Source organism: Triturus cristatus, chromosome 5_1 (genome assembly GCF_964204655.1).
Source record: "Triturus cristatus chromosome 5_1, aTriCri1.1, whole genome shotgun sequence".
Taxonomy (NCBI): domain Eukaryota; kingdom Metazoa; phylum Chordata; class Amphibia; order Caudata; family Salamandridae; genus Triturus; species Triturus cristatus.
The window spans coordinates 210,689,613-210,712,502 of record NC_140587.1 but is presented as its reverse complement, the minus strand read 5'-3'; the positions used below and the strand labels follow the sequence as shown (position 1 = coordinate 210,712,502).

Genomic DNA, 22,890 nt, shown 5'->3' with positions numbered 1-22,890 from the left:
AGTTATATTGCAACACACTGTGCAGAGATTGACTTGCTTGTCATAATTGTTCCAACTTTGATGGTTTGCTACCCACTTGCCTTCCCATTTGGATTTGCTGACTGCTATTCCCATAATGCATTTGTGTGTTACAAGTAAACAAGGTCTGGAATACTATGTTCTACACTTATCCGGATCTGACTTACGGAGTTTGTTTGGTAGTGATACTAACATTGAATAGTAATTTGCATGCATCTTACCTTGGGAGGTACTGGGCGGTGCTGAGGAATCTATTGATGTCACTCCAACAACAGCCTCCGGCAGAAGGGTGGACTCCACAAGATCCTCCAAGGCTGTGGGTGATGTCTGTTTGGATGGCCCACCTCCAGTTTTTTTTGCTTCAGAAAGCCTTGCAGCAACCCTTTTCTTGGCCCTGCTCTGCAGGTCATACCACCTTTTGCGCAAATCAGATATGGAGCGCTGTGGGACACCCACTGCGCTGATTTTGCATTTAATTCCCAGCCATAATTTCGTTTTTCAGATTCTGGGACCTGCAGTGACTGTTTACCAAACAGTTTTTCATGGCTCCTCACAACTTCTTTAATCAGTATTTCCAACTTCTTCTCCCTGAATTTCATCTTCCTTTTGCGCTCCTTCTGTGGTGTTTCTGATGCCATGCTGGTAACTGCACCGGTTCAAATGTTTTCCAAAAGCTGTTCTCACTCTACTTTGCCATTCCTTAGCTTTTATTTTGAATTGAAAAGATATTTGTTTGAACAATATGCTATAAAAATTAATACATTCACTCACCTACAATGTAGTGATATGCCATCTTCAAAACCAGACTTTGAACATCTTAGTCCTAGTTACTTGGATTCATCTGTTCTAACTTCTACTACTCCAAATGACTTAATTTACATTTTAGACTGTAAAGAAATATAGTGTGTTGTATGTGAATGAGATCATTGTAGGTAGATTTTTCATTGTTATGAGTAAATTGTTAGATGTAGGTGTTACATAGGTGTGGGTGTGACTTTTACTCAAAATATTATGTTATTTCTGTTTAAATGGGTTTCTATTATGAGTTGTGTTAGGGGAAAAGGTGCAAAGGAATGATGAAATGTTATATTTTAGTAAGGGTATGTAGTGAATTGTGGGAGATATCATTTAGTAAACTTGTGTGGAGATGATTAATTTGTTAGAGGAGAGCTAGTGTTTGTACGGACCAGTCTATACTCCACTTGGAATTCCTGTAACGACTTCAGTATGGAGTTTTGACAACACCTTCTCCTTCCAGGGCATGAGGCCTGGGAGAGCCAATACTAGTTGCTAGGGCTTCTTGGTGTGCCCTCGAACCAGGGGAACAAACTCTCCCCCGCAGGTCATTCCACCCCTTGTGAGTGTCGGGTGCTGGAGACAGAATTCACCTTCTCGACTATTTTGTCTCACGTTTGCCTTCTCTGGCTCATGGTTGTTGTCTGGACCAGTACTCCAAACAACTGAGGGGTATATTCAAAAGAACGTGTGATAACTACCGCCAGAGTAGCGTAACGCAACTTTCAATATCGCAGCCCATCGCGGGAAAATAACCCTGTGTCAATGTGGAATTCACAACAAGGCGGTACCATGCGATAGACACCAGATAACGCGTCAAATGTCAGCGTCAAAATCGACGCCACGCCGTAAAAATGTGAAACGCGAATGCGAAAAATCATGCGAAGAGGACATTTGCAGTACACAAATCAGCGAAGACTACCCACAGGCCTGCAAATCCCATGTGCCTGGCGGCAAAAAGCAACGTAAAAGCAAGAAAACAAAAAACAAAAAACATTTCAAACTGCGTAGCAACATGGATGCACCCGGACCGAGTGCAGAGGACAAGCCCGACACCACAAGCCCCACGGAGGACCAGCCAGGAAACCCGCGTTCATGGAAGGGCAAGGACAAGAAGAAGAGGAAGACGGGGTTCAGTCCTCAGGAAGACCGGATCCTCGTCACGGAGGTGACCGAACACCATCAACAACTGTTCGGCACCTCCACTGGCACCCCAAACCGAAATATGGCAGGCCATCGTAACCAACGTCAATGCAGTCAGAGTGTCCAGGAGGTCACTGGCGGAGGTCAAGAGGCGCTGGCATGATCTGAAAAGGAAGACCAAACATAAGCTTGCCGACAACAGGGAGGCAACAACTGCGACTGGAGGTGGGCCTCCTTCGACACAGGAGGAGCTGGATGAGCTGGAGCAAATGGTGGCCACAGTCAGCAGTGAGGAGATGGTAGCAGGATTGGGGGGTCTGGACACAGCATGATACGACCTGACACAACAACAACAGGGTGAGTAATGACCAGGGACGGTGGGGGATGGGGGAAGATGGGCACAATGGCACACTGCACACTCACAATGAACATGGAACATGTCCCTGATTGCATGGCACACTGCAGCACACATAGAAACGCCAAGTAGGCCCCCATCCACAACATGCAAGGAGAGGCCCCCCCTATCACCAATATCACCACCGACCCATGCACATGTGGCGAATCCAGCAAAGCTGCGGCTCTGTGTCCCACACTGACTATGCAAGTAACAATTCATGGCAGCAGCCCAAAAAAAATGACATGGCCCACGAATCGACATGGAGGTAGCCCAGTGCGGATCACATTCGTAAAGGAGCAGGTCACACCCTGACATGTCCACGTGCACCCACAATCCATGGCTTACAATACACGCAACAGATGAACAATGCACCAGGCCACAAAATCTGTCTGAGAGCACATATAACCCAAGTCAAAAGCAAATCAGGCACTGAAAAGCACACAATTCAAAGGCACTCCGCCTCAAAGGGAGAAGGCCACACGAAATCAGAGCTGCAGGGGCAAGTCCCCCCGCAATGCAGCACACACACATAGCAATCACAGGACATCAGCAACGACGGCAATGTGGTACAATGTGCAACACCACAGGACAGAGCCCACAACAGGTTCCGTTCGTGCGTAGTAACAGTCCACTCACATCTGGCATTGCCTGACTGATAATGAACGGGTACCACCACACATCCGTCATGTATTGGGAAAACACACTGACTGCCATTGAATAGCCAGCTCCCCCAAAACATTCATAATGTACATTGGCATGCAGTCTGAATGTAAACATATGCAAATCAACAACATACATGTGAAACCCTCTTAACCTGCATCTCCCCTTAATATTGCAGAGGGACAATCAACACTTACTGAAGAGCAGAACACAAACCCCATCATTGATGATGATGTAGAGGACAACCTGCACATATGTCAAGATACCCTCCAACGGATACTGGACAGCCTCTGCACCCCACCCCCAGGAACAGGGCAGGCCAGCTTGCTCAAGGTGACCCCACCACCTGCACAGACCACACAGCAGGAAACACACACCAACACGGCTGTCTCCCAAGACCCCCTCGACCAATACATGGAGCACATACAACGTGTGTGGTTATCCCAGGTGGAGTTGGCTGACCAGCTGCGGGTGGGTTTTGAGCTTGTGGCAGCCAAACTTGATGCCATACGTGGGTGTCTGAGTCCCATCATGGACCACGTACAGTCCGTATTGGACAACCCCTGTCCGCACCATGCTCCGATACAGACCTTGGCTGACCTCGCTGGTGCCATGAATCGTACACAAGAACTGTGTGGGCAGACAGGCACCAGCCATGACAGTATAGAGTTGGGACAGATGCGGAGGTCAATGGAGAACATGGAGCGGATGCAAGCTGGAAGGATGTCTGACACAGATGGACACCAGCGAGTAGCAGCTGGGGACTTCAATGCCCTGCAGTACTTCATCTTGCCATTGCTGCCACTGAGCCGGTCCTAGATGACTGCAGCGGGAACATCGACACACACAGCTCCAACCCCTGATGTGTCCGTGGCACACAGTGATGCTGCTCCATCACCTTCGCAGTCTGATGTGTCAGTGGCACACAGTGATGCAGCCATCACCCTGACACACACACTGGACACAGAACCCGTATCAGGGGAGTAAGAAGGGGATGTGAACAACTGTGTGGGGAAGGAGGCAGTTGCAGCCATCACCACCGTATGGCCTGTCCCTGCCTGGTTATGACCTATGCATCATGGCCTGGGAAACACCTCATAGTGACCCCCGGAACACTGCGACTTTCACCCGGACCCCTACACGGACTGCTATTTCTTCACCGCTGGTCAATTACACAGCTATCCTGCTGCGGACAGCACTCTCCCGCTTCCCAATCATTGTGCAATTCCCAAAAGGACTCTGGTTGGCACACCACTGGGCATCCATGTGATGTGGGCTTGGATGGCCATGTACAGCCCCAGCTCCCGCAATCACCTGAATGTGAATAAAACATTCTAAATCACATAGATGTGTCATCACTATGTTCACTCACGTGTGGAGGTATGGCTGGATGTAGGTACAATGATTGCACATGAAGGTACACCCTGGTAACTGACATCTATGCGCATGTGAATCCCTGAGACACATGGCCAATTGGATGACTGTGAAGGTGAGTACTAGCTGTGTCCTTATTGCACATCAACAACAATCTCACAACCCCCAACGTAGGCACACGTCCATGTATTGAATAGGGCTGTGTGTAGGACTGACCCAAACGAAAGCAGGCCAGGAGTGGTGTTCTAAAGCACATGTGATACCAGAAGTTCACTTTGCATACCTACTCACACACATCTGTGTGGACACATTCTGTTGTGCTATATGACATTGCTCCACATGGTCAGGGGTTGGACACCATACTCACATTGCTGAAGTCACGTAAGTGCACATGGCGTCAAGCACCTATCCAATAATAAGGTCTGGCTCACAGAGGTGGAGCTTGCCAAAGGGACACCCCCCCATTGCACATGTTTCAGTCAGTTCCTCCCTGTGTAGGGACGATGCTCATTGTGGTGCAAGAGTGGACAATCCAAACAACACACCTCCCAGTTAGACACCCGTGGAGTTGCATAGAGTTTATTGGCAAGTGCGTGTCAGTACGGACGAGGCAAGGGCCACAACAGGCAGGGACATGCTTAAGACACTCACACGCAGAATGGATACATGTCGAAGTTCAGAAAATGTTGGGGCTAAAATGGGCAACATTCATCACGGATGTCAACGTTCTCAGCCCACCTTGCCTTGCTGGATGAGTCATGTGTTGTTTGGCGTCTGCCCATTTCCCCGTGTGTAGGGGCACGACTCGCTGCCCATGAGATCTGCATAGTGCTCTGCCTCCGGAGTGTACTGATTGTCTGCTCTGCTGACAGTGATCAGGTGTGAGGGTCCGACAGGTTCACATGTCATGCTACATTGCCACATGTGTGCTCTCCCCCAGCAGTGTGTCCGAATTTGTAAAGTTGCCAAACTACGCTGTGTTGCACCGGGCATGGACCTGCATCGCCTTGAACAGGTGTGTGTACACACGCGTTGTTCCACGAACATGCATCCAGAGCCCGGATGAAGGCAGACGTATCCTCTGTTGTGGTGGGATGTGTGAGCTATCCCCACAATGCAACAAGTTGTTGGGACATGTGCTGTGGGTGCCAATCGGATGTGGCTGCAGCTTCATGTGCAATGTGTTCCAATAGTACATCGTTGTCATGTTCAAGGAACCCCAGGGGAGCCAATCCATTAAGTGGTCTGGGCAGGTGTGCTCAGCCCAAGCCGTTTCACCAATCCACAGCAAAGCCCAATAGGGGAGCGCCTTGATGTGGTCACTGCACATGAGGAATTGTGCAATCTCCCATGCACAACTACCAATACATACGCAGTATGTCAAGGCATCCCATGCACGGCTGTCTCGGTTACACTCCTGTTCGTGATCCAACAGGGGGCACAGACACAAGTCATAGCGCAATTCATCAACAGTTGTGTTGGATAGGCAGACATCCATGGGACACTCGAATATGCATGTTCGGCAGTGGAACCAGGGCTGGATGCAGGTGACGTAGGCAATGCGGAAGTTGAGCCGGTAACTGATCTGCAGCACAGCCAGTGGCACTGCGCCCAGTAAATGCAGCATACGTGCACGGTATTGTTCCACGTGACGGGGGTTGTGCATGTGCCCGGTATGGCCTGCCATTGTGTTGGTGCATCTCGTGGAACGGACACTCTTCTGTATTGCGGCAGTTTTGTGGATATGCCACAGCTCTGAGCAATGATTCGGTTGTGTGTGCAAAGTTGGGGAGAGTGGGTTGCTGTTTCCGTGAGTGTCAAGGGCATGCCATGCAGGGGTACTACAGGCAGGGGCTTCTGTGTGTAGGGTGCAGATGAGTCAGATAGTTCATTTGCGAAATGCGTGGTGTGGGAGTCGTCCCCGTCTGCCATGGCATCTCTCTCAGGGTGTTCCAGGCGCGTTCTGGACCAGGGTCAGAGGTGCAGGTGTCCTCCCGCCTTCTGCATTGGAATAATGGAGCTTTCATCCCTGATGTTTGTCTGACTACTACTTGCGTTTTCGGAATGTGATGTGGATTTGGCGCTGAGATTGGGACAGGGCCTTGGGCTCACGGTGTATGGATGGCAATACACACACACACGCTGGCATGTGGAGGCAGATGCCCGAGGGGCCTTGCGCTGCTTTTGCAATCTCACTCCCTCTCTCTTCCTCGCTCTATTCCTCCCTTTCCTTTGTTGGGCACATGGCACACCTTCTTCTCTTGGATTTGGTCTTCCAGGCTGTGTGCTACAGATTGTCCAGTGAGGTGCCGCTAGGACTCATCCTACGGGTTGTCTGGGCTTTTGTTTGTATGGTGTTTTGTGTTGGTGTTTGCATTGCTGTTTGACAGAGTCTCCATTTCCTGGCCATGCATGTCTGTTGATTCTCCTGCTTGTGCGACATCAGGCAAAATGTTTGTATTGGGATTCTTGGTGTTGATGTGCAGTTTCTTGGTCCGGGGCTGGGGGTGGTCCCGTGGGGGTGTTGCGGGCCTGGGTGGGGTGTCGGAGGGTGTTGTGGCCCTCTTGGGTGTCCGGGCCTCATGATGGGTGGCTCTATGGCTTCTGTTGCCCTTCGGGTGTGGCCCTGGGCTGATATCCCTTTTGGGGTGCAGGCTGCCGTCCGACTTTACACCAGGTCAAAGCAAGTGTAGATTTCCTGGTGCTAACGCGCCTTATCGCCTGTTTTGTGTTTTTAACGCCGAGGTCATTGAGAATGTTGTGGTGCGATGTTGTCGCGGATTTTGGCACAGGAACGCCCACTCTGCATCTCATTAGCGATAGTTGGACAGGGCTTCTGTGGTGATGTTTTTTGCGGCTGCTATCACGGGTAAACTGGTGCTGTGGGCTGTTTACACCGGCTTGTGAATGGGGAGTTATTTTTATCGCAACTTTGGCTGCGATAAAGTGCCGTTGACTCTGCGATAGTTTCTTGTGAATATGCCCTTAAGGCTCTACCATATTAACCTCTTCCACAATAACAGTTGACTCATTTTCAGAAAATCTTTGCTTCCATCTTCCAGGTATTTTGAAAAATAATGATGACGAAGGTATACTTCTTATGCTTTGTGTCGCGAGTGGTAAATGATTTGTGTGGTTTCAGCAGTGTCTTTTGAATGGTGAACTGCGGATGTTGCTGACCAGTTTATTTTGAGCAGGTGTGTGTTGACTAATGTTGTCTGTCAACTTGACCAACATGTCTGCTGTCCGAACTCCCGTCCACCATTGCTGTCCTCCATCATGAGGTTACCCCCATCCCACTCTGATGGCAGATAACTCTAAATATGGTGGACAAGTGTGTACACTTCAAAGCTAATGGAGTTGTATCTGTTGACGGTGTGCGGGGGACTCACGATGAAGGACTGAGCATTGGCAGATGGGCTGTCTTCCATCATAAAGATGGCAGTCCGTCAGGCCCAATCCTAAGTACGGCGAGTGGAAATCCATTAGCATGACTTATGGATCAGTCCCTCCATGACAGAGAAACAATAGTCCATCTGCTAAAATCTAAATCACGCCCAAAGCCTCTAATAGCCCTTGCTCATTCAATTGTTTTGCTTTGCTTTTATGATAACATGTTGTTGGATCTATATCTTTTTTATAATGTAAATATGTAAGCACATATTGACTTTCGTAAACATACAATGAAAATGCTGCTCTTTTGTCTGAAGTATCTGCTATGCAATATTTTCTGATGTTTGCCTTTTAAGTTCACAACTAACAGAACAAAATTCATCTTATGACTCTTTTGGAGCATGTGGCTTAACTCACAGGATGCATATTGTTGTAGCCCAAGATGTTATTTCATTATGGGATTTTCTTTCTTGGGCAGCTGGGCAAAACACACAAAGGGGCATATTCTCAAGGAGCTATCGCCAAGTTATTGGTACTTTATCGCAGCCAAAGTCGCGATGTATTTACCGCCCCATTCACAAGCCGGTGCTAACAGCCCATATCACCAGTTTCCCGGCGATAGCATCCTCCAAAAACATCGCCATGGAAGACCCCGGCAACTATCGCTAATGAGATGCAGAGTAGGCATTCCCGAGCAAAAAGCAGCAACAACACCACTCCACAACATGCGGGACAGTGGACATTCTGACAACATCACGGATGTGTGTTTGTACTTGTACATTGTCAACTCACATTTCCCTGCTATGCCTCATGTGATTGGCCAGTTTCTGCACACAAGCGGCACCAGTTGTGTCCTCTGTTCTGTGGTGGACGTGTTGCAGATTGTGCCACATCGTTGTCAATGTTGATGTGCTCTGCAAGTGATGTGTGTGTGCCGCATTTTGGGGGAGTCGGCCCTGCAGCTCTGATTTGGCTGCCCCTCATCCCTTACATATAGTGTGCCTCTGACTTCTGTGCTTATACAGTGCTGAGATGTTGCATACTTGGATGCATTGGGCTCTTGGTGGGAGTTGGGACTCTGGGGCATGGTTTGTCCGCAGTTGTTCTTTACTTTAATTTTGCCTGTGTGCCATTGTGGCCATCTCCCTCCCGTCCCCCTAGTCCCTGGTCGTTACTCACCCTGTTGCTGTTGTGTCCGGTCATGTTGAGCAGTGTCCTTGCCCCCAACTCCTGCCACCGTCTCCCCACTGATGACTGTGGACACCATTTCCTCCATCTCGTCCAACTCCTCCTGTGGCGCTGGGCTCCCACCTCCAGTCTGCATTGCTGCCTTCCGGTTGTTTGCGAGTTTCTGCTTGGTTTTGTACTTGACATCATTCCAGCGCCTCTTGACCTCTTCCATTGTCCTCTTCAGCACTCCGACTGCATTCACCTTGTCCACGATGGTCTGCCATATTCCATTTTTAGTTGCCAGTGACACAGTGGAGGTGACGAACAGTAGTTGATGGTGTTCTATCACCTCCGTTATCAGGATCCTGTTTTCCTGCGGACTGAACCTTTTCTTCCTACTCTTCTTCTCCTTGCCCTTCCCTGACCCCGAGGTCCCAGGCTGGTCCTCCGGGGGGCTTATGGGGTTCTGGTTGTCCTCTGCACTTGCTCCGGCTGCCTCCATTGTGCTTCGCTGTTGTATGGCTTTTGTATGTGTTTTTTTTCCAACTTTTGTGGTGCATTTTCCTGCATGTCGCGTGGGGATTGCAGGCCTGAGGCTGGTTTTCACTGATTTCTGTATCGCGATTTGCGTCATCGCCGCTTTTTCGCATTTTTGTGGCGTCGCGTTGATTTTAACGCGTTCATTTGCCGCGTTGTGGTGGGTATATCGCATGGTGCCGCTGTGTTGAGAATCCCACGTTGACACGGTGTGGTGTTATTTTCTTGTGAAAGACTGCGATGTGAAGAGTTGCGTTATGCTACTTTTGTGGTAGTTATCACACGTTCTTGAGATTATCCCCCAAAATCACCTATTATCAAACACTGCCAATTACAAAACATCCGATCCATTAGCCTCACCAATGTTTGTTTTGTTTTGTGGTTGTAAACTCCCATAAGTATATTAGTTTAGTTCAGAAGACTATTTGCCAGGTTTTGAGGAGGAAGCAAACAGAAATTGTGCTAGTTAATTTTTATGCAATTTCTACTGAAGCTCAAAGAGCCATTTTCACTGATGTAGGATGGTTTTCAATTGGGGTTAACTATGCCGTGCAAACTCAGCATTTCTGTTGCCATTACAAGCAATTATAAGCAGTGTTACGATTGTTGGAAATATACTGGCAAATTTGTTATATCTAGCTCTGAAAGTCACTGTCATAAAAAGTAGCAGAAAGGCAAAAAGGGTCAAAAACTAATAGTGCTCGAGGAGAAAAACCCTGAAGCAGGTCCGTGGGAGCGGAATGTAGGTCACCACAGTGCACCTCCTCATCAGAGGTAAACTTATAGTGCCTGCACATATTGCTTGAAATTACACCACTATGGTCAGGTGTTGCTGACAATTCCTCCAGTGGATTGGCCCAGCAAATGTAATTCCATTGGCAAAATTCGCTATTTTGGCCAAAATCTTGCTGGCGGACAAGCCAGCAAAAAACGGCAGAAATTTCTATATGTAGATGATTATCCTCCATTCACATAGAGTAGGAGAAAAATCAGCAAGTGGTGGAAAATTGTCTTTCTGCAAACTGAACTGTAAATTGTAATAATATAAAAATGAGAGAGATTTGGCATGAGATTGTAATGGACGCATCACAAGACTGGAGCATTACTATCAATGTCCTTACCTTATTTTTCTGGTTCACACATGCAATGGCTTCAGGTCTCCCCTTTTCGGTGGTCAGGTGGTTAAGGATTTCTTCCACCACAGGCAGATGGCAGTGACGTGCCGCCACATGAAGGGGATTGTCTCCAACCTGGGAAAGGAAGAGTGGGGAAGAATTTTAGGATGTGAAATGCCTTCTTCTGAACATTCTGCGCAGCAACTGAACCCAATGAATGAATGAAAGTAACTCCTCCAAAAGAGAAATGTTGTAGAGCATTTTCTGCTTAACCCTCCAGAAAAGACGAAATAATTCACCTATATTCACATATATGTTTCCTTTACAGTTTTAAATCTAGCACTACAAGTACCATAATGCGATGAATAATACAGAATTGGATGGCATATATGGTGAGGTATCTGCTATATGAGTGCACAGACAATCCACTAATCTGAGCACAGAGAGGCTTTTAGGAGTCCATGGGAGTGACATTTGTGAGTATGGTACCGAGATGAACTGTATGAACAGATCTGAGGTTCTATTAAAATCAACAAAGCCCTTAAAAATGGGCATGAATTAGACAGTACTCCATGGTGCCCAATTAGCACCCAATGAATGACATGTGACTGTAAGCTGCACTTCATATGGTATAATGTATTGCCCAGTTGTGATTTACTACCAGAATCTCAACATTAAAATATGGGCTGTAATATCGATCACCAGACCATTGTGATCGTAAATGTGTATAGCTAATTATAGGTTTACCATACTTAATTCAGCTCTACTTTGATGATATGTACATCCTCAAGGTACATAAATGTGGAGTTAAGAATAATACATCTATGTTTATCACTTACCAACGCATACTTAGCTTCCTGAAATTCTGGTAAGCGATATTTTGGCATAATAATATTTTAGTCCTTGATATTTTTGGCCATATTCTCAAAAATGCCCATCTGGCCTTACTTGGTTTTGCATCTGCGGTTTACACCGCAGGGCACTTTGGTATTACAGAAGGGGCTGCAGACGCTTGTGTGGCCCTTTTGTGATACAAATCACAACTGCACTAAATATGCACCAAAGCAAACACAAGGAGACGATGGACGGAGCGCTGAAACTTTTCAGACACTCACCCTCATTCACAGATCTGGGTTGAAGCCATCAGCGTTCTTTATCTCACTTCGCCACCTCAGCTCAGACACAGATATATGCAAATCAGTCTTGAAAATGTGCCTCATGGGAACTGTCGATCCCGAACTGCCAAGCCAAGTCTTCCCTGGACCAGAAACAAGCATCCTGGGACCGGATTCGGAGTAACACCCCATATCAGCTAGGCTAGCTTGAATTCAGTGGCAAAGTGAGCAAGGGACCCACGCCTGGGCATAGCCTGCCACATTAGGGTGAACAAAGCAAACACAAGAAGATGATGGACGGAGCGCTGGAACTTTTCAGACACTCATCCTCAGTCACAGATCTGGGTTGAACCCATCATCATTCTTTAGCTCACTTCGCCACCTCAGTTCAGACCCACCATATGCATGGGAACAGTCCAGCCCAAACTGCCAGGTCAGGTCTTCCCTGAACCGGAAACAAGCATCCTGGGACCGGTTTGCTAAATGTGCACCAACCTGCTCTCATAGAAGCATCCCTCATTTTCATCGGACAGTGACATCATGCAAATGAGGAAATCCTTTGCCTCTGCACCGGAGCCCTATTATAGACATAGGCCGAAAGGCATTGAGGCCATCAGGAAGTGCACATACTATGCACCGCATAGAGATGGCGTACAATCAGTGCGCCGCCCTAGGGTATTCCATGTAAGGGGGAGTCAAAGGGTTCTCTGCACCCCCAGAGAGGGAGGTATTGACAACGCAGGCATTCCTACACAGGTAGGAGCAGTTAGTCATTGCAATTCCCTGCAGGGGGATCTGTACTTCACTTTAAAATGCACAGTGAAAGGCAGACCTATGGTTCCAAACTGTTGGTTCTCCTTTCTGAAATGCGCTGCACCCAAGACAGGCGATCGTTTGGGTCTACACTGGGGACAGTGCAGTCAATGTAATGGGGTGCACTGATCCGGTCTACTCTCGCCTCACCCAGTTAAAACCATGCCACCACGCAGAGGAGGACACCGTGTCTGTAATATGAGTCCTGATGTACAACTTGTGTTGTCCCGGAAGCAGACAAACCCAGGCAGCAGTGATAACCATCTCTTGAAAATTAAGAGACAACTGTGTTGTAAATACCCAGAGCAACACTGCTAGTGCATAAGTCAATGCAGGGCATACACGGTCGGACTGGGGAAAGAAACCAGCCCTGTCAATTTCACTTGACCGGCCTCGGGGGTAGGGGGGTTATGGCACTGAAAAGTTGTAGCTGCGAGCACCGCTGCTGCTTTTATTTTGTTACAGGTGGCTGATATTGCAGCACTGCTGTAAAAGCGGCCCCCAGTGACAAAACTGGTCCCCACAGCCGCAATCCAGCGATAATCGCACAAGGTTTGGCGATAGCTTGTTGATAGGGCAGGGCATACTTAACCATGATCTCCACCTTCCATTGGATATCATGGTTAAGTCAAACTAAAAGCAGCCGTAAGAAAAGTAGCGGTAACCATGGTTAGCGCTACTTTTCTTATCGCTATGCTTGTTAGAGTGCCCATTGATAATTGGAGAAATGTCGGTTAGCGACATTTCTCCAGTTATATTGGGAAGGAACGCCCACTTTGCATCTCATTAGAGATGCAAAGGTGGGCATTACGGGAAAGGGTGCTAAGGAAAGGATTCACGCCATAGTGTGACCTTGCTGATAAAGCGATCAAATTATCACCGCTTTTCGTCCGAAAATGGACACTAAAGCGGCGATAATTCTATCGCGTCGCCTTGATGATATGCCCCTAAATCAGGCCCTAAGTCAGAAGGTAAAATCTTTGACCGGGATGAACCTGGTTGGCATATCGAACCCACGCTTCATTGAAATCACCCTAGGTCCCGGTCTACCAAGACTTCAGACTGTCATTGGAGCCTAGCGCTTTTTGGAGCTATTCCTACTTAAAACACTTTAAAAAATCATATGTCCTGGACTTCTTTTTGGAATTTTGCCACTTTGGTGTAATTTTGTGTATTTCATTTTACTCTATTTGTCTAGATGGTGTGGGACTTTTATTGTTTGGCATTTTTATTTTACTACTGTTTTGATGTCTCCTAAAACTTTACACATTGCCCTAAGTTAAACCTGTCTGCTGTGTGCCATTTTGGGAACTGATCTGTTAGTACAATGAATTCGGTAGATGTCCTTGCACAAATTGCAATCACTTTTTACTGACTTGATTTTAGTACATTTCGAATAAAAAACGCAAACTGTAAGGTTGTTGTTAGTAGCAATTTACAATTTCTTACTTGGAATCTTTGTACATGAGGCCCAGAGTGCCGAACTTTAATGAATAGTTGTTTGTGTTTCTTTAGTTCAATTGGAGCCTAAACCCTTCATCAAGGGACGATGAATGTCAAGAAAACAAAGGCAACCTTGTTACCACAACTAGACACCCCCTCTCACCCAAATGAAGAGCTTAGGTTTGAACTGCATATGGGTTTGTAACACAAAAATATTATTTTCCATGAATAATTAAGGAATTTAAAATCATCACTGCTGATACTTAAAGGATTCAAGGAAAATCAATGGCCAAGAATACATTTTTAACTGAAGCTACACTTACAATGAACTCTTCATGAAAGTTTGAATCAGAGCAGTGTATTTATTAGAGATACCACACGACTGAAGTGCCTAGACTATAGCCCTGCCTGCATTTCAAGCATCACGGTTTGTTCATATATATATATATATATATATATATATATATATATATGAAACAACCAACACGTATAAACGTGTAAAATGAAGAGCACTCCAGCAAAAATCCAGGGACAATGTTTTTCAAAGCATAAATGCTTTATTCGGCAAGTTCCCCCCCGTGCTACCCCCGAAACGCTGACAAAAAAAAAAAAAAATATATATATATATATATATATATATATATATATATCTATATATATATATATATATATATATATATATATATTACCTACTGGCGGTCGCCAGTAGGTAGTTATAGTTAGGACCGTGTTTCCATAGGAAATCTCAAAATTCTATTTTGAATAACTTTGGCACCGGTTGACGAATCCTCGCGAAATTTTCAAAACTAATGGGGCGCTCCGCTCAGCTCCTACCCTGAAAGTTTCGGGGGATTCGTCAAGCGGGGGCCGAGAAAAAGGGGGGGTCCCAAAAGACGTTTCCCCATGCATTTTTCCATAGGGACTTTAGTCGCAGCTACAGCCCGAACGGCTGAACAGAATTATGTGAAATTTGGCAGAGAGGTAGCCATAAGGTCCATGAAGTGCCTTTTGCAGGTTTGGTGTAAATCTGTTCAGTATTTCCTGAGAAATTAGCATTTAAATCAATATATATATCTGTACGCGCGTACCGTGCGCGCACTGAGCAAGACCTGTGCGCGCACCTTGCCGTGCGCGAGCGCACTTCTGATTGGTTGTTAGATGTCAGTAAACATTCGAATTGGTGGAAATCAGGAAGCGGCGGCCGCCATTTTGTCTCTCGCATAAAGAGGGGGTGATAAACAAAGGGGGAGAACTTGAAAAGGGGGCAGAGTGGGGAGATAATGACCCACTAGGCATTGTAAGGGGGTCACAGTAGGACCTTGTAGGGCAAAAAAAAAGATTTATATTTTGAAAAAAAATATCGCCGAGTGCGCGCACCCAGCGCGCACCCGAATTTTTTTTTTTTTTTTTTAAATAATAAAAATTTGCAATTAAGTGAAAAGATATAAGGTGGCTCTAAAAAGAGCCCTTGTGTTTATTGTGTGTTTTTTGGTACCTACAAGTAAGTACCGATGCAGAGTCTAAAGTTCAAGAGGAAGACTCTGTTGCCTTCATCATTGAAGTGTACACCATCTCCTCTATAAATGTCTTGCATGTTGTAACGCAAGTTGTTGTGGTATATAGAACCCATACCATAGTCTCTGAGGAAAGCAGAAATAGATTTGTTGACGTGCTTCCTTGCTTTGTCAATCTGCGGACAAAATTGGTTGGACCAGTTCCACTTTTGCCTTTGGCATATGTTAGAATATACGAAGGCAGTTTGTGGAAAAAGCGACATCAATTGCACAAAGGTGTCCTTAATAAGCATTTCCAGACCTACCCCAGTTAAAGTGCCTAGGTCATTTCCACCACAGTGCACAATAATAAGGTTAGGCTGTGGGAGATGTAGAAAGGTTTTCACCAAAGGCATTAATTGGTGTCACTTTAACCCTCTCTGACCAATCCATTTAATGTCTACATTTGGCAAAGCAAGGTCTCTCACCATACCTCTTTTTTCTGCAAATTTTTCACTCCAGAAGACATAGCTGTGACCTACAATCCACACTGTGAACATCTTCAAAGGAGATCTGGATGCACTCAGGAGGTGTCTTTCAGTAGAAAGGCAAAAAGAAATGAAAGACAGTTGAAAAATGGGAGCACATATAATTTTTTTAATAAAAAGAACTCATTGGCTGTTTCAAACCATTCTACACTAAAAACTAGGCTGTATGTTTAAATTTTAAAAAGCATGTTTTGTATTGGTTCAGAAAAATGTGTGAACAAAGAACATTAGTTTGGATTTGCTGTTAGGTTTGAAAAGTCAAGCACTCTTGCTCTTTGGAAATGAAACATTGTCTGCTGAACTTCTGACCTCTCTGCTCACACCTGTGTTCCATGACCTGTTGCTATGGTAGCAGGCAGAAGTCAAGTTGGGGAAAGGGTACATTTGGAAAGGGGTTGAAGTTTTCAACCAATAGAAATGTGTGATTTCATTTGAAAAAAAGTGGGAAACACTGAGATTTGTAATTAACATGTATATGTGTGAAAAAAGAGAGGGAAACTGTGCCATTAACTGGTTCTGCTGAGAGGAGAGAGGTGTTCAGCTCAGAGATTCTGGTCTGATAAACTGCTGTGTGACTGCCACATTTCTTTCCCAAATAACTAATTTTAAAGGTGAGTTATGAGTTTGAGAGGGGGTGTTTGTGGTTAATTTAGATATAAAAAAAGAATTGTGATTATTTGTTTAAAGTTGTGATTTACATTTTCTGTTTTGGGAGATATTTAACTGTCTTGAATATGTAAAATATTATGGAGTATGTTTTCACCATAAGTTAATGTGTACTGGTAACAATGAGGAATACTGTTTTGTGCCTACCATCAAACCATGAGTCTGTGTGCAGAGAAGAATTGTTGACAGAGATTTAATTTGTGTTGCTGTTGAAAAGTAAGACTTGCAGTAGAAATAAAAGGACAGCTTCTTTTAAATTGTGATGGTTAGGATTTAGCAGAAATCACTTTGAAAGAAAAGAGAGGAAAATGGCAGCACATTTGAAAAAAGCATTAGTTCTGTAAGAATTGATGACCCAGGAAAGGGGCAGCCTGTGTTTTGTGCCTACCAACACAGCATGAGTCTGTGTGCATATAGGAATTGTTGTCTGAGATTTAATTTGTGAAGTTGTTGTTCAGTAAGAAATGCAGTCCCAGGAAAGGGGCAGCCTGTGTTATGTGCTTAAAATGATGGTATGACTCTGTGTGCATACAGGAATTGTGGGCAGAGATTTAATTTGTGAAGATGTTGTTCAGTAAGAAATGCAGTCCCAGGAAAGGGGCAGCCTGTGTTATGTGCCTAAAATGATGGCATGACTCTGTGTGCACACAGGAATTGTGGGCAGAGATTTAATTTATGAAGTTGTTGTTCAGTAAGAAATGCAGTCCCAGGAAAGGGGCAGCCTGTGTTATGTGCGTAAAATGATGGCATGAGTCTGTGTGCGCACAGGAATTGTGGGCAGAGATTTAATTTGTGAAGATGTTGTTCACTAAGAAATGCAGTCCCAGGAAAGGGGCAGCCTGTTGTGTTTACACAAATTATCCCTTAGCACACATGCACTGTTACATACATCCCTGCAGTCTTCATGCAGTTCTGGAAGTCTCTTTGCTCATCTGTCTTGCACCAGACAATACACAGTCTTCAGAAACACACTCTTGGCACACACGCAGCAGCTTCTCCAACACTCTCATGTGTAGTACTCAGCTCTGTGTGCTGTTTCAGATAGCAATGTGTAATGCAAACACATTCAACGTCACCAAGGCCTCATTTAAATTGATCTAGTCTAATCACTCACCCTGTAACACATGGTCATGGTGTTAAGGAGCTGTTAGGACATGTGCTGTTTTCTGCTTCTGTAAATGATATGGGAAATGTGTCAGGCAGTAACAGTAATTTGGTACTATTCAGGGACACTGTTTTGTTCCAAAAAACATAGCATGAGTCTGTGTGCGCTCAGGAATTGTGGGCAGAGATTTAATTTGTGAAGATGTTGTTCAGTAAGAAATGCAGTCCCAGGAAAGGGGCAGCCTGTGTTATGTGCCTAAAATGATGGCATGACTCTGTGTGCACACAGGAATTGTGGGCAGAGATTTAATCTGTGAAGATGTTGTTCAGTAAGAAATGCAGTCCCAGGAAAGGGGCAGCCTGTGTTATGTGCCTAAAATGATGGCATGACTCTGTGTGCACACAGGAATTGTGGGCAGAGATTTAATTTATGAATTTGTTTTTCAGTAAGAAATGCAGTCCCAGGAAAGGGGCAGCCTGTGTTATGTGCGTAAAATGATGGCATGAGTCTGTGTGCGCACAGGAATTGTGGGCAGAGATTTAATTTGTGAAGATGTTGTTCAGTAAGAAATGCAGTCCCAGGAAAGGGGCAGCCTGTGTTATGTGCCTAAAATGATGGCATGACTCTGTGTGCACACAGGAATTGTGGGCAGAGATTTAATTTGTGAAGATGTTGTTCAGTAAGAAATGCAGTCCCAGGAAAGGGGCAGCCTGTGTTATGTGCCTAAAATGATGGCATGACTCTGTGTGCACACAGGAATTGTGGGCAGAGATTTAATTTATGAATTTGTTGTTCAGTAAGAAATGCAGTCCCAGGAAAGGGGCAGCCTGTGTTATGTGTGTAAAATGATGGCATGAGTCTGTGTGCGCACAGGAATTGTGGGCAGAGATTTAATTTGTGAAGCTGTTGTTCAGTAAGAAATGCAGTCCCAGGAAAGGGGCAGCCTGTTGTGTTTACACAAATTATCCCTTAGCACACATGCACTGTTACATATATCCCTGCAGTCTTCATGCAGTTCTGGAAGTCTCTTTGCTCATCTGTCTTGTACCAGACAATACACAGTCTTCAGAAACACACTCTTGGCACACACGCAGCAGCTTCTCCAACACTCTCATGTGTAGTACTCAGCTCTGTGTGCTGTTTCAGATAGCACTGTGTAATGCAAACACATTCAACGTCACCAAGGCCTCATTTAAATTGATCTAGTCTAATCACTCACACTGTAACACATGGTCATGGTCTTAAGGAGCTGTTAGGACATGTGCTGTTTTCTGCTTCTGTAAATGATAAGGGAAATGTGTCAGGCAGTAACAGTAATTTGGTACTATTCAGGGACACTGTTTTGTTCCAAAAAACATAGCATGAGTCTGTGTGCGCACAGGAATTGTGGGCAGAGATTTAGTTAGTGAAGTTGTTGTTCAGTAAGAATTGCAGTCCCAGGAAAGGGGCAGCCTGTTGTGTTTACACAAATTATCCCTTAGCACACATGCACTGTTACGTACATCCCTGCAGTCTTCATGCAGTTCTGGAAATCTCCTTGCTCATGTCTCTTGCAGCTGACAATACATAGTCTGCAGAAACACACTCTTGGGACACACGCAGCAGCTTCTCCAACACTCCCATGCGTACTACTCAGGACTGTGTGTAATGCAAACACATTCAACGTCACCAAGGCCTCATTTTCTTTGCTCTACTCTAAACACTCACCCAGGTTGCAGATACTTATGGTATGAAGTAGCTGTTAGGAAATGTGCTCTTTTCTGCCTCTGTGATCTACAAGGAAAATGTGTAAGGCTGTAACAGCAATTATCACTTGATCTACCAGAGTAGTAAATGTGCTTTGAATTTTCAAATCAAATTCTGTTTTCTGCTTAGAAACACACCATGAGGCTGTGTGCGCACAGGAATTGTGGCCACAGATATAATTTGTGTTGCAGTTGTTCTGTAAAACATGCACTTGCAGGAAAGGGGCAGCTTGTTTTTTTTCAACTGTGGTGGTTAGCACTGTGCACAAATTAGTAAATCACAAATGAGAGACAAATGGAAAAACATTTGAAATTAATGAAAAGTAAAAAAAAATATTTTAATGAATTATAATTACAAAAAGGATTTTTTTTTAAGTTCCTTGCAGGTATTGCTGAGCAACAGTGAAAAAAAAATGCCTTTAAGGACAAGAAAGAGGAAAGAAAAGCAACAACAAGTATATCTGGACAAAACTGGGGAAAAAAAATAGGAGGAGAAGCTGGTGATGGCAAAAAGAAAAAGTCTACTGGTAAGCAGAGCAGAGATTTCTTTAAAAAGATTTTCAAAAAACAAAAAAATGGCAAAAATAACTGTAAAACAAACAGTGTTTTATGTACAAAGCAATAACACAGTCAACAGCAAAAAAAAAAGCTAATGTACAATCAGAAGTATGTCAAACTGATTTAACACGAAAATTAGATTTTAAAAACATTCGTCGAAAAATGTTTCATAGAAGAGTGATGTTAAATTTGCTAAAGGATGTGAAAAAATATAAGAAAAAAACAAAATTTATTAAGAATTTTTTTTTATAGAAAATATTGTAAGTAAGGCTTTGGAAATAAAAAGAACACTTTTTATTCTAATTTTGAATAGGATGCGTAGATTAGATAAATTAGTGAATGCAATGAAGTCACAAAGCAAAAGGAAAAGAGAAGTGAAAAAAAGTAACTTTTGTAAAGTGTTCTTGGGAGAATGGAAACACAGTTCAAGTACTGAACCATTTTTTAATGAAGAGAGTTATCTTCAAAGTAATAGTTTGTTGCATGCAGTTGACACCAATTGTAGAGCATATGAAGTTAAGGATGGTTGTGTGATGGAAAAAGAGAAAATGGTCCCAAGAAATGAGGAAGAAGTAATGGCTGCTGAGGCTATGGGGAGACGTCCAAAAGCCCCAGTGTACACTTGGAACTGTAGAAGTATTTGTACTGTGCGTCAGGAATCTATTGATAAATTACGTGACTTTCTAAGAGAATATAGTAAAAAGAGTGTAAAACAGAAGATGAAGGTGCTTCAAACACTAGATCCATGCAGAGTGAGAGAAAATACTGGTTTGCAGGGACATTCTCTGGCTTGTCTACCTAGAAAAGTGTGTAAAAGTGTTTTTCATCATTTTAGGATGTTGGCTGTTCATCATACTGAAATGAGAAAGTTTGTGAGAACATTGTATTTTGCTAAAAGTCCAGCAGTAAAGTTGAATGAGTTGAATAATGCTCTGTTCCGTGGATCTGTATCAGATGTAGTGAAGGTTACTGATGAGATTCAGTTTTGTTACTTTGGTCCAGAACAAGAAAGTGCAGAAAAGGACACAGTAAATGAGGAAAATGAGGAACAGAATGTAGAACTCATTATTACTAAAAATTTTGAGGATGAAATGACAAAATTTACTATCACCTCTAATGAAAGACCAAATATTACTTGTATTTGTTGCCGCAGAAGTCATTATAAAATTCAAACAAGGAATGTTGATCTGTATAAAAAAAGTGAAAATGAAGATAATTATAAGTGGAAGGATTTTGCAACATATATATTTCTTGAAAATTGTTTTGAATTGGGTGAAGATCAGCGTATTTGTAAATACTGTTATAACAAGTTAGAAGAAAATAGAATGCCGACCAGAGCTGTACATAATAATTTAGAATTGGATGCTATTCCTGCCGAACTTTCTGAATTAAATACATATGAGTCTATACTCATTCAATGTGTTCATCCGTTCCAGACCATAGTACGTATGGAGCCCAAAACTGGTAAATTACCTCCTTCTGATTTACTGAGAGGTTTAAAAGGAAGAGTGGTGTATTTGCCGTTGGATTTGAAAAAAAATATGGAAACTATTGATGCAGATACTTTGGAAACTGAACCATTAGTAATTCTGGTTAATGGTGTACCTACAAAGAATAAGAAGATTTGGCAGGAGCTGGTGGATGTACGAAAAGTACAAAGAGCAAATTTGTATTTGAAAATGGTATGAATCAATTTATATAGATGAAGAAGAAGAAGATTTACAAGAAGACACAGAAACACCAACTGGTCAAATTGAAAAAGTGGACAAGTCAAAGGAAGAAGAAATTTATGAACATTTTAGCATACATCCTCTTCATTCAAAAGAAGTTATGGGAGATACTATTGATCTGTTTCAGATGAAGAAAGCAAAAGGAACTCCCGTGAGTGTATGGGAGAAGAGCTTGGAAGCTCGATGTTTTCCTCAGCTGGTTCCTACAGGAAAAGGTGGACGATACGATGAACGCCCAGAACAGATTCCTGCTTCTGAGTATCGGACTACAAGATTATATGCAGAAGATCCAAGATTTCGTCAAAGTATTCCTTATTTGTTCCATCTTTTATTTGAAAGCGACTTGTCTGCATTATCTTATGCAGTAAATCACATTTTAAAAAGTGGAGTACATTTACAAAATGTGTCTGCTAAGGATTTTATGGAGAAAGTGCAGCACCGAGATAATCATTTGGAAACACAACTGATCAATCTGATGGCTTGTCAGCGTGGGACAAATAAATATTGGTACCGACGCCATGGTGAATTAAAATGCATGTTACGGAATTTAGGAACTCCTACATGGTTTCTAACCCTAAGCTGTGCCGAGTACGCTTGGGATGATTTACTGGATTTTCTACGAGAGGCAAATTCAAACATTAAAAACATTGAATACAAGACAGCAGGAGAACTGTGCTCATTGGATCCAGTTAATGTTTGCAGATATTTCAATCATAGATTTGAGGCTATGATGTCCTTCATCTGCAATAAAAAAAATCCACCTCTTGGAGAAGTAGTGGATTTCTTTTGGAGAAAAGAGTACCAGGCAAGAGGTGCTCCTCATATTCATATGCTGTTGTGGATCAAGGATGCCCCAAAGTTTGGAACAGATACTGATGAAGCAGTGTTATCTTTCATTGAAGAATATGCAACATGTGCTATACCTAAAAGCACAGAAGAGAAAAAGTTAAAAGAACAAGTTTTACGTTTCCAAAGTCATCGGTGTGGAAAATACTGTCGACGGAAGTACAAGACCAAAGATAAATTCTACACAAAGTGTCGATTTGGATTTCCTAGACCTGTTCTTTCAAAG

At 44.0% G+C, this 22,890-nt stretch overlaps 1 protein-coding gene across 1 annotated transcript in view; it reads right to left on the bottom strand.

The window, feature by feature from the left end:
* LOC146830648 (uncharacterized) overlaps positions 1-22,890 on the bottom strand; it is a 515,492-nt gene that overhangs the window by 210,502 nt on the left and 282,100 nt on the right. The window contains exon 13 of the mRNA XM_085604827.1: positions 10,609-10,737. Coding sequence (XP_085460953.1) covers positions 10,609-10,737 — 129 coding nt within the window. The remainder of the gene's footprint in view (positions 1-10,608; positions 10,738-22,890) is intronic.